Below are 13,182 nucleotides of genomic sequence, written 5' to 3'. Positions count from 1 at the left end.
TTGATTACAGCTGTTAAAGAATAATGTATTTGCTGGTTGTCCTTGATAGGTCAAGGGACACAACAGTTGAGTTCTACCTACTGCTCAATCGTGACAAAACGGCAGAAGATGTCGCCAATGTCAGCTCAACTTTAGTGAATCTACGTCAGACGAAAATCATTGTGTCAACTTCTCCATACAGTCTGCTACAGGAACCCAGTGTAGGACCTAGTCAAGGTAAGTGACAATTATGTCTAACCATGGTTAAAAATACCGCTGTTCTATCAAACTATCGTACAAAATACCTCTGTTCTATCAAACTATCGTACAAAACACCGATGTTCTATCAGACTATCGTACAAAACACCGCTGTTCTATCAGACTATCGTACAAAATACCTCTGTTTTATCAAACTATCGTACAAAATACCTCTGTTCTATCAAACTATCGTACAAAATACCTCTGTTCTATCAAACTATCGTACAAAATACCTCTGTTCTATCAAACTATCGTACAAAACTCCGATGTTCTATCAGACTATCGTACAAAACACCGCTGTTCTATCAGACTATCGTACAAAACACCGCTGTTCTATCTATCATAGTACAAAACACTGCTGTTCTATCAGACTATCGTACAAAACACCGCTGTTCTATCAGACTATCGTACAAAATACCTCTGTTCTATCAAACTATCGTACAAAACACCGCTGTTCTATCAGACTATCGTACAAAATACCTCTGTTCTATCAAACTATCGTACAAAACACCGCTGTTCTATCAAACTATCGTACAAAATACCGCTGTTCTATCAAACTATCGTACAAAACACCGCTGTTCTATCAGACTATCGTACAAAACACTGTTGTTCTATCAGACTATCGTACAAAACACCGCTGTTCTATCAGACTATCGTACAAAACACCGCTGTTCTATCAGACTATCGTACAAAATACCTCTGTTCTATCAGACTATCGTACAAAACACCGCTGTTCTATCAGACTATCGTACAAAACACCGCTGTTCTATCAGACTATCGTACAAAACACCGCTGTTCTATCAGACTATCGTACAAAATACCTCTGTTCTATCTATCATAGTACAAAACACCGCTGTTCTATCAGACTATCGTACAAAACGCCGCTGTTCTATCAGACTATCATGGTACACACTTTTTCCCAGAACAATTGCCTTCAGTCCCAATAATAAAAGTGAAGCAAAAATGATAACTAACCCAATTATTAAAGAGTGAGTTGATAATTTTTGCAAGATGATATTTTTTTTATGTAGAGTGTATTTCCATTTGTAGAGCCAGCTGTCTGTATCCAGTGTCCACTATCGTGTTATATCTATAATGAAACAACTTATCAGTGCAGGTAACTGCAGTTTTCAACCTGTAGAATTAACTGGTTTTACAATTGTATGATAGAGTTTGATCTCAATTTAAAGCATGAATTTAATACCCATGTTATTTTTCTATTTTTAGGGCTCCACCAGGTAAGCGTATGATGTCAATTAATTTTTTTGCTAGAATTTGTCTGTTGTTAAAGATCTCCAATCAAAAGACTGTGTAATACAAGTCTATGTAGTATTGAATACAATTTTAGAACTGTTGTGTCTGTGCTATATTCATACAATTGTACATGAATGTGGATCCAATTTCAGATGAAAACACTTTGACTATTCAGTTGTCTTTGGAGACCACTTTTGAGTCTGCCTTCAATGACTCACACAACTTGAGATTTAAAGAATACTCAGACCAGATTTCATCTTCAGTAAGATGCTACTTATCACATCCATTGCATTATCAAGTGTAAACTAATTCTACTCTTTAGGTTATCACCCTCTATTATGCTTTATATTGGCACATATAATGTTAGATAGTTTAAAAGTTTTTAATTTGGAAATACGATTCGATGTTTAGCCTTTTCTTGAATCAAATCTTTTTATTTTAATTACAGTTAAGGAAAACCCTGTCCTCCCCAAATATAGAAGAAATATATGTCAGTGCATTCAGGTAAGACGTAGGGAATCCTGAAACAGAATTACTGAAGATTCCTTACTTAATGAGAGTACTTAATATGACAAAATGACTTATTTACATCATATCGTGTGAACATGAATTTGCGTTTTGTCTGTTAATCAAGAGTTCTTACATGTATTTTTAGCAACAGAAAATTAAAAGCGAGTAATTTTATTTCACGAGTGATGCCTCACATGATATTAAACGATAATAAATTCTTTGTGTATGTTTAAGAATCTACAGTGCCAGATTTTTTTTTAAAAACTTACATAGAATGTATATTTAAAACACAAATTTTAAATGTAGGGAGCTTTCAAACAGTAAAACCCAGATCACTGCCTTGGTGTTGATGAAAACCAGCGTAACTGAACCAACCATCAGGACAGCGGCTCAAGAACTTTACCAGAAAGTGGACAGTCCAAATTGTCTGACGGTCAGCTCCAGTTGTGTCAAACTTAAAAATCAGACTTATATAGGCAACAGTTCTAATCTCGGTAAGTCAGACTTACATGTATATAGACAACAGTTCTAATCTCAATAAGTCAGACTTATATTGACAACAGTTCTAATATCGGTAAGTCAGACTTATATAGACAACAGTTCTAATCTCAATAAGTCAGACTTATATAGACAACAGTTCTAATATCGGTAAGTGAGAGTTATATAGACAACAGTTCTAATATCGGTAAGTCAGAGTTATATAGACAACAGTTCTAATATCGGTAAGTCAGAGTTATATAGAGAACAGTTATAATCTCGGCAAGTAAGGACAACAGTTCTAATCTCGATAATAAGTCAGTGCAACAATTCTTATCTCAGTAAGTCATCAGACTTAAATAGACAACAGTTCTAATCTAAATAAGTCAGGGCAACATTTCTAATCTCAATAAGTCAGACTTATATAGACAACAGTTCTAATCTTGGTAAGTCAGACTTAAGTAGACAACAGTTCTTATCTCGATAAGTCAGACTTATATAGGCAACAGTTCTAATCTAAATAAGTCAGGGCAACAATTCTTATCTCGGTAAGTGATCAGACTTAAATAGACAACAGTTCTAATCTCAATAAGTCAGGGCAACAGTTCTAATCTTGGTAAGTTAGACTTATATAGACAACAGTTTTAATCTTGGTAAGTCAGACTTACATGTATATATAGACAACAGTTCTAATCTTGGTAAGTCAGACTTATATAGGTAACAGTTCAACGTCCAAGACGGCGTACAAAACTTTGTCCAACTAAAAACATGTTCATTATAACAGACATACAATCAATCTCTGATATATGTACATACACAGTCATGCCGACATATAAACAATGGCATCCCCACACGGTGTAAAAATAAGTCCAGGAATTTTGCCTTGAATAGCCCCTATTAAGCAAAGACTTCAATGTGTCCAATGTTCTAAGTAGGGTTACATCTTGCTTTTAAGTGCAAGTAAACTAAAGTATTTGATGTAAATTCTATCTGAATTCATGAACACAATTATATACAGACTGTATTTCTTGGTAAATGCTGCCCCAAAGGGAATGCAGCTTTCAACCAATCAAAATGGTCCATCCTAAATATACACAAATAAGAGACTCCCATAGGGAGAAATTATTCAATACTACTAAAGGAAAGTTTATCTTCAAAAAACAACATATATTTATATATTATCAGTACATTCATCTGCATGAAATCATTTATGCATATAAATTGCATAAATAATGGAAGAAATTTTACAGTTTGGGTTTGTCTGCCAAGCATAGCAAAACTATAAAGATTACCATATACATGTCTATATACAGTGTTGCTTTCACTCCATGTTAAGCATGCCCATACAGATGGGGATCAGAATGATTTCATCCAAATTTAAATTCACTCAAAGTCATTTCTTATGATTTAAGATAAAAATTAAATTTGCCCGTGTGCAGGATTGTATGAGATCCACTGTAAATTTATTATTTCTTTGTTTAAACAGTTGCCGTTATTTGCTACAATTGTTCTGTCCAAGAGACGTGCGAGTTTGTGACAAACCGTTACCAGTGTGTGTAAGTATACTTCGTCCCTCGTTGTTTGTGTGTGTTTCTAACTCCACTGAGTGTCCATTCTAGTTGATATCTACTTCTTTCATTAACAGGGAGACCCCATCCACGACAGCCACCACCCCCACACAGACTACAGGTCAGTACATATAGGGGCTTCTGTTACGATTTTACAGGTTATATATATATGCGTTATAATTCAGTTGTTTGTGTGTGTCACTGGTGTATAACACAGAATGATAGTGTTTCACATCCCAGTGTTGTTGATGGTTTAATATTATTTTTTTCCAGAAGGAAAAAATGCTATTGCTATTTTTTTTTAACATTTACAATGCATTCTCTCCATGCAGTAACACTGATGAATTGTAACACCAGTTTTAATAAGATTATATGCTAATATTTTCTGTATAAGGATTTATAAATTGTCAGACAATAGGTGGACTCTGTAAAATTGATTTCCAGGGAGTTAAGCCCCATTTAAAAAATGGAAGCAGGGAGTGGAGTTGGTTATTCCACAGTAATCTTTTTTTTCACAAAATAGCTTTGAATAAATCAATTTCACATATAAGGATTAATTCTACAAATACCTTGTTGCTGTGCATAATTATGAGCAAATTAGTGATGAAGAAGTACACACACATATTGCTGTTATTCCCTCTGGGCCCAAAATTAGAATAAATTTATTTATAGATACATATACATACATGTATATTGAAAATATTCACCTTATCAGACTTGTATGTTGAGATTGATGTAAATGTGAGGAATTGATGCTTAGCACTCTTGTGACCACTCATTCCATTGTATACCTGACCATTACAGAACCCTCCAACACTGACCTGATTTTTGGCCTGGGTCTCGGACTCCCACTGGCCCTAATCTTATTCCTGCTGACCTTGATACTAATGTGCCTCCTGTGTCGCAGATACAAACGTAGATCAGACACGGAGTCAGAATTTTCATCCGTGGATCCGTAAGTATTTCCAGCTAATAATGAATGTACTTTTTATATGACACCAAGCTGATTTCTTTCTTGCAGAAATAGCATGCTTTCAAAATTATTTTATTTCAATATAGACTGCTAAATATAATGTGTCAAAAAAAGAAATTACATGTTTAATGTACATTTTGAGTGTTTAATTTGATGTTAACATTTTTTATTTTGTGGATTAAGTCATCAGAGTGACCTAGATGACCTATTGTGATTGATGGTTGTCTGTTAATATTTGAACATAATCAACCTTTTCTCTTAAAGGAACTGATTCACAACTTTCCCCAAAATTTTCTTTTTCACTTTTAATGATCGAAATCTACTGTCTGATGTGTTTAAAAGAGAAAGAAGCTAGTATGTGTTTGTTAAAGATTTCATTGAAAATACAACATGTTCAGGCATTATTAAGATGGCAACTTACTAGAATTATAAAAATATGGACGTACAGTGTACATGTATTTGTTTTGTAGATACCACATAAGGGAAGCATTTGGCTCTGTGAATTCTAAACTTTCGGGACACAAACTTCATCATTATGGTGGTTTAGGAGTTGGCATGTTTGGAGCCTCTCCGTTTGGCCAGCAGCCAAGAGATATTGTGGAATCTCACAGACAACAGGAGGATTTCGGGGAACTACCCTATAACTATGGGAACCAGTTTTACAGACAACAAGTGGACAACTTCAATGACAGTTCTCATTTCGGTTAGTGATATTTTTTTCTTGCCTGGAGGTATAAAATGTTTCGAGTATGTCCTCCCTTACTCAAATCCATAATCCTTGCTCTGAATCCATACTCATGCTCAAAAGTTATACATAGATTTGAGTTGAACATTAAGTATGAGTATAGTTTGGAGTACTGAGTATAAGTACAGGGTACCTATTCAAAAAGTTATATACCCTCCAGCCCTGAAATTCATATCTGAGCTTAACTATTCAATTCATGGGCATGATAAATTTGTACAATGATTAGCTACATGTAGTGTTGAGGAAGATTTATGGTTGCTTTGCAGATCCCAGACGAGAAGACCTTCCTCCCTCTTCTAACTTTTCCTGGGACTTCCTCTTCCATGCTTTGGATCCTAGGGCAGAGGTAAGATTTTACAGTACTCTGGTAATGAAAATACAAAATGTCATCGTAGTTTCAGCTGTTTGAAGACTGATTATAGGTATTTGGATACTTTACATTGTTGTCTTTGAATACTTTACATTATTGTCTTTGGATCATTTGTTGTCCTTGAATACTTTGGGTTTTTTTTATGTTCTGTGGATCCACTGAAAATATTCAATGCACCTCACTAGAGTTTTATATTGACGTGTCCTTGATTTCCGTTACAGTTTCGGATAGATCGCCCAACATTTGATGAGCAGCCCACAGCTCCATACCAGGTATATAAACACCTTTCATTGAGTATGCCGGTTAACGTACTTAACTATTCTTGTTATGGTGCAAATATACACTGCCCTAACGTACACAAAATTTCTCCTCTTTACAGGAGGACTTCGGATCTGATGCATAAGCATTCAACCAAAGACATAATACATACTCATGGACAAAGGTTCATGAAAACTCATGCAATAAATGTCACTGACATTTAGATCCTAGCATTGGTGCTGATATCACAGTCATAGAGATCTATTTTTAGTGCAACGAACACTTCCATTTTGTTGGGACCTGAATTCAGGGTACTTTGTTTAGTCTTTATGATGTCACAATTATTGTTCGAATACGTTCGTTATTGTTTGACGAGTCTTTATGTAATTTATTGGGCTCTCAGAGTAAATACGTGTACATGTGTTGTTGTGTTGATATCAGTAGTTGTAAATATTTTTTTTCACTTCTGTTTATCACATTGTATGTGCATGAGATTTCTTGATGTGTTCAGCATTGCATTTGTTTTACTTGTCAACTTGCCGGCCATTTTGCATGGTGCCTTAGCTATATTTTTAAGTGTGAAAGGTTTCATATTATAACAGAATCCAGCCATTTCTAGCCCTCTATTTTCATTTCTTTATAGAGAGTTTTTAGATGTTTCATCTGCAATGTGGCACTTCATGGTCAACTCATAGATTCATGTTCATCTACATGTATATGAGAGTCAATCTAGTTTTATATATATTCATAAATGGGAAATTTGAAACACACACCAGATATATGCCAAAGACTTTGTGAATCAAGTGTTTATTCAAATGCAAACATAAATAGCTGCTATTGTAATATTAAAATGCAGAGTTTATGAATATACTGCTTTGAGTAGATAGAGTAGCCATTTTAAAATTTGTATATTGCATATCCGTCCACTGCTGATTATTTTGAATTGCACATTTTATTTTTTTAAATTGAAGAGAAAAAAAACACTGAAACAAAAGACCTGCAAGATAAAATATTTACTTTCATATTTCCCTTTTCTTTGTCACAAAACTGGAAAGGGTGAACTCTTGGAACTTCAAAATTTGCACTTTTCAGTATAAAAAAAGTAATTAATGAATTTTTCACTCCATCAATATGTAGAATGCTTTCCAGCCCAGTCTCAGCTTGTTTTTAGTGTGCAATATACAATGAGGGAACTAATTACGTGGTAAACGAAGTAACGTTGTGTTTATTGTTACAGAAAATAGACGTACATGTATGTTTACTATTGCCCATTCCATTTATAATGATTTACTATAAGTAGCCTGTGATAGTTTATGTTTTTTGTGTTGTATATAAATTTTATGTACATTTAAAAACCATGACGAAAACAGAAATTATGTGATTGTTTTCAAGATTCCTGCTTAAAATATCGGGTTTGCTAATCCACAATCAATATTCTATTACTATATATTTTTATATCAATATATTTTGAAAATAAATAATTTTATGACTTCATATGTGATTACTGTGATGTTATTTGCTATGTGAGGAAAATTTTCTTAATTTGAACTATATTTTATAACTGCATTTTGGATGCTTCTATCCAATGATTTTTTTTTTCCTGGTAGCAACAGGTGTGAAATGGACAACTTTCCAAGTTGCTTTTATTTTAGTGAAGGGGGGGGTGTATCTTGTTGCATGCATAGGAATGTTCTTCATTGTAGTCATTGCAACTTTGTACCACACAGCTAGACAAAGCTTTTCAATGGAAAAAGAAATTTCCATATGGTTGACTTGTGTTTAAATCGGACTTTGATGTCTAATTGTGTTAGAATACTTTTTACGACCAGATAGCCGTGCTTTTCACTCGATATTCACGAAACAACCCAAAAATCATCTGATTTCGGGATTCGTTTTGTTTAGTTGGCACTCCATTGTCACCTCAATGTATTCCGTTGCACTACAACTCCAAAGTTGGTAGGAGAATTATAAAATAGTCTCGGAGATATGACACTGTATGGAGTTTGGTGTTCCAGTGGGCAAGCGTGTGAAAATGAAAACAATACCGATAGCGAAGTACTGTACAGGCAGAGACATACATATACATGTGCCATTTAATATGTCTCTGGTACAGCTAATTAAAAGTTATTGAAGTCAGTTAATTAAAAGTTATTAAGCACTATTAAAGTCAGTGATAAGTGTTGACGATAATTTGCAAAATACACAAATGTATATTTAAAAAGTCATTTTTGTGAAATGGCTTCTGATAGGAAAACATCAACGGTCAACGCTGAGAAAGAGAAAAATACATATATATCAATGTGTACTTGTGATGTCAGAAAATTTTAAAGGACGATCTTCTGTGGGTAAAGGAAAGTGACTGAGTAAAACAGCAAATCTTATCTACTGTGTCTGGAGCTAGAAATGATCTGACCATACATGTAAAAACGCAAAAGTCATGAGTATTATACTTCATTATAACCGTCATATCTCATCCTGTACTAGAGCAGAAACTTTTTCTAATTTTCTAGCAGAACACCACCAATCGATGGCTTTTAGAATGTACCACGGTAACTTATAATACTTCTGTTTGGTATAGAATAGTTCACAATACGGACATTTACTGTTAAATGTGGCTTGATAATATAAATTCTCGTCATTGTGGAACAATTAGGCCTAAATACGTCTAAAATATCGTAATGCATTATGACTAGACTTTTTGCATCTCAAAGGGGGTTGTGACGAGATTTTCACAAGCTGGAGGTTGGCAACAAGTTCATGAAGATGGCTCTGTTTTGCCTAAGAATGGATCACGTGACTATATGTCATCTTTGCTACTATATATTATTGCGGTAAAACCAGTATGCATAATGGCTCGCTGGGTTTCCGCAACTTCGCTAGAGAACGAAATATTTTAATTTTTTTCAGAGTATTTGGGACAAGATTGCACTATCATTCTGGTGAGAAGTGCGATGCGATAAATACAATGTATCATCAACACCACTACAATTGCCACCATCATTATCTATCGTCGTCATCTTCATCATTAACAACAAATAAAAAACACACAAACAGTCAGGGGTTTTTTTTAATTAGTCATTAACCAAACGGATTTGAACAGTTATTAATATGATAGATAAGAAAGAGGGAGAGAGAGAGATCACCGAGTTAACAAACGGGGGAAAATGTATTGAAAAATAAAGAGGAAGGGTGGGGGTTTCTCGAGGTTTCCACAGGTGTCCAAACGGTGGCTGACAGGCCAGGCGTAATCTAATATCTAATTATGATATAATCTGAGGTCACTAACAAATCTGCGACGCACAAGACCTAACAACCCCATGATCAGCAGAATGACCCTACAACAAAAGGCAAAATGATTTATTGTCTCTCTCTCTCTCTGTGTGTGTGTGTGTATGTGTATGTTTCCAAATAGTTGCAGCAAGGGGGACGACAATTTGGGTTGTGAGGTTATGCCCAAATCGTCGCCGGCGACTATTTAGGGTGTGACACGTGTTTTAAACACTTCTCTGCGAGTTATTTTGACAAATCATTGAAATAGCTTCTGATGTATGAAATCCGAGACATAAATGTCTTTGCTGAAATGTTTGGTGGAACCGATTTCAGAATTCTGTGCTGGGAGTTTGTAATATATGCAGACCTCAAATGGGAAGCGTAATATGAAGTTCATATATAGTTTGTCCAATATTTTGTTTGAAAACTTAATGAAATGTCTTACTAATACATGTACCTTCACTTTGCTAATCCCGGACAGTACGAGTTATCTCTTAAATAAAACAAAATAAAGGTCTACTTTAGGCGATAAAATATCTATAAATTTAATGAAAATCAGACGAGAGATATGATCAAAACTGTACCAACGAAAGATTTGTTGAACATCAAAATACCTGTGCCGATACATGGTGTAGGTCACAAATATCAATATTTTTGAATTTCACTTTCAGAAATGTGAAAAGTGAAAACCTTGAAAAACTTTTATAGATACATGTATGTTGTTATGGGTCAGAGTAACCCTTGTCCTGACCAGCAAAGACCAATCACAATTTAATTATGTCGTTGTCTTCATCATCGGACGCGACATCGGAAGTGATTTTCTCACAGACTATGGGATTTAGCATGGATTTCTCGAAATAAACTCAAGTCGAAACTTAAGTGTGAAATTTTATCAAAACTTCAGTTATACTGCTCAAATAAAGAAAACTCAAACTTAAGTGTGAGATTTTTTTCGAGAAATCAAAGCCAGGCCTGGAGGTTATAAAACTTTTACCGTATTCATACTCAAACTCACTCTTCTTTGTTTGGAGTACAACTCTGAGCAAGTTCCAAATCATACTCGAAAAATCTTGAGCATCATGTACTCAATTTGAGTATGAGAATGATTTTTAAAAAAGTTTTATAACCTTCACTTTTGAGTATGAGTACGATTTAGAGCACGGAGTTTGAGTATGAAAACGTGCTTTTAAAAAGTTTTATAGCTTCCAGGCCAGACCTGATGAAACTTTGACACCGGATAAATCGTTGCCTAGCAACAAGGAAACGCCTTGAACAGGAAGATACAAGGTCGAATACGTACGATAGCTGACCCGGTAATTAAATCTGGTTTCAGATAAATTCTATGTAGAGGAACATCATGAACGCCTAGCTCCACACTCTGTAATAAAACTGACCACCAGTTGAAGATTGCCCAGACAAAGGCATCATATTTTCTAACAACAAGTTGGGGTTTTCTTTTATTTGAGCAGTCAAAATTTGAGTAAAATCTCAGACTTGTAAAAGTCCAAGTTTCGACGTTTACAGTTTCTTTCGAGAAATCCAGGCCTGATATCCCTCAAAATCTGAACAGGTTTAACTTCACTAGCTAGAGCCACTGAGTGAAATAAAATCCTGAGACCAAAAAAAAAAAAAAAAAAAAAAAAAACAACTTAACAAATGCTTTCCTATCATTTCTGAATGTACGTCAAGCATGTGGCTGAAGTTTGTCAATGCCATTTTTTCTAGCTGCTAAGCTAAAAAAAAAAAAAAAACCTTAATCAGATGATCTTTTTTCTTACAAAATTAATCAGATGATCTTTTTTCTTACAAATTGAATCAGATGATCTTTTTTCTTACAATAAGTACAAGTAGGAAGCGATAATACACCAGAGGAATCTTCAGGACGTCCTGACCTTGGACTGGACGTAGAATCACTGCGAGGTGGTGACTGGGGACTTGGTGCAAGAGGAAAACTCCGAAGCATTCTTTTTGGCTGAGTCTAACCCACTTTATACATGTACACTGGTATAGTTTGAGATTTTGTTTAAAATATAATTTCTTTTGTTTTGGGGAACGAATTAGACGGAAATCAATTTTTACAAGTTTGGTAATAATTTCGGATATTTGAAGTTTTCAATTCGAATACCTACATGTATATATAGGTATGTTCAGTCATGCGTGTCAATAGAACCGGTTTTAATCCGGTAACGTTGTTAAAGTCAGCTCAGGACGATACATAAAGCTGGTAATACGATTAGATTTTACAAATCCAACTTATACGTAATAGTACATTGTATCATCATTACTTTAAAGCTGCTGCGTGTCTTTGCTAGTCCATACAGTATGTTCTCTTGTTTTATTACTGATCTTGTATTAGAAATGAATGGGTTTTAAAGGAGAATTCGTGACGTAGATATAAATGTTCATGTATGTCGGAGATAATGAGGATAAACTATGAATTGTTTGAAATATTTTATGTCCAAGGGGCGCAAATCTGTGCAAGTATTACCCAACCAAAACCCATTAATGATAACCACGGGGGTTTTGACACAATCTGAGTAAACCGGTATAATTATATAGATTGCTCAGATATGGTGTCAAAACACTGTGATAATTAGAACTTGACCTGGACATTTTGGTGGTATAAATTTCAGTAGCAGAGATAGATTAACGGAAACTGAATTTTGACGGAATGAGGGATTATAGCACGGCAATAGGTAACACTAGGTTTGCATGTCTCGGTCATTTCCTGACGGAGGCATGGAAATATTCAATTTTAGGTTCCAACATGTACTTGTAATTTGCTTGTTTCCATCAAAATTATACGCTTGCGGTTAGATTTTGTTTAGGTTGGAATAACACATATGCTGGTGTTAGATGTGCTCACGTTTACAAGAATTTTTAGATTAGTAGTTAAAACTAAGTTTATGTTTTTTATAAGTAAAATTAATCCACGATGAAATGTAATTCAATGCATTTTCTTGATCTATCAATTAAGTCTTAAAAAAGTGGGGGAAATTTGTATAGAGCTATAGACCTATACGGGGTGGTGTGATTTGAAAAGTGCAGAATTGTATCAACTTCCTAAGCAAATTACTCATCCTTCTGTGCATGATTGAAAAGTTATCATTTATTTTACTCGTGATTTAGTTCATAATTTTGACACTGTAAATTCTGTGTTCATAACTATACGGTGTACGGTCTACACGTTCCTTTAGATTCTTTATCTTAACAACAACACACTTCCACCTGTCTGAATAATTGATATGGATGAAAATACAATATAATACTTTGAAATTGAAAACTTTCAAATTTACTTTATGAATAAAAAAAAAAATGCAGTTTTATTAGAAAGTAATCCGGGGAAAAAGATCATCAGTCGACACGATAACCGACTAAGCGATGCAGCAAGGCAATCACATTTAAAAGGAATATACACAAGTGTTGCTGATATTTAATGTTTTACAGAAAGTTATCTTCCTTAAAACTCTTTTTATATCGGGCTCAAAAGACAAAAATGATCGCGATCACAAGAACGTTT

At 34.5% G+C, this 13,182-nt stretch overlaps 1 protein-coding gene across 1 annotated transcript in view; it reads left to right on the top strand.

The window, feature by feature from the left end:
* LOC125645442 (uncharacterized) overlaps positions 1 to 7,886 on the top strand; it is a 39,586-nt gene extending 31,700 nt beyond the window's left edge. Inside the window, exons 30-41 of the mRNA XM_056141454.1 lie at positions 50 to 216; positions 1,288 to 1,354; positions 1,630 to 1,753; positions 1,940 to 1,995; positions 2,308 to 2,495; positions 3,965 to 4,034; positions 4,124 to 4,167; positions 4,851 to 5,001; positions 5,490 to 5,722; positions 6,031 to 6,110; positions 6,356 to 6,406; positions 6,514 to 7,886. Of these exons, the coding sequence (XP_055997429.1) occupies positions 50 to 216; positions 1,288 to 1,354; positions 1,630 to 1,753; positions 1,940 to 1,995; positions 2,308 to 2,495; positions 3,965 to 4,034; positions 4,124 to 4,167; positions 4,851 to 5,001; positions 5,490 to 5,722; positions 6,031 to 6,110; positions 6,356 to 6,406; positions 6,514 to 6,537 (1,255 nt within the window). The 3' untranslated portion in view covers positions 6,538 to 7,886. The remainder of the gene's footprint in view (positions 1 to 49; positions 217 to 1,287; positions 1,355 to 1,629; positions 1,754 to 1,939; positions 1,996 to 2,307; positions 2,496 to 3,964; positions 4,035 to 4,123; positions 4,168 to 4,850; positions 5,002 to 5,489; positions 5,723 to 6,030; positions 6,111 to 6,355; positions 6,407 to 6,513) is intronic.
* The last annotated feature ends 5,296 nt before the right edge of the window (positions 7,887 to 13,182 follow it).

Source organism: Ostrea edulis, chromosome 6, assembly GCF_947568905.1.
Source record: "Ostrea edulis chromosome 6, xbOstEdul1.1, whole genome shotgun sequence".
Classification (NCBI taxonomy): Eukaryota; Metazoa; Mollusca; class Bivalvia; order Ostreida; family Ostreidae; genus Ostrea; species Ostrea edulis.
Note: the sequence above shows the minus strand (reverse complement) of the source record. Positions and strands in the feature narration are given on the sequence as shown.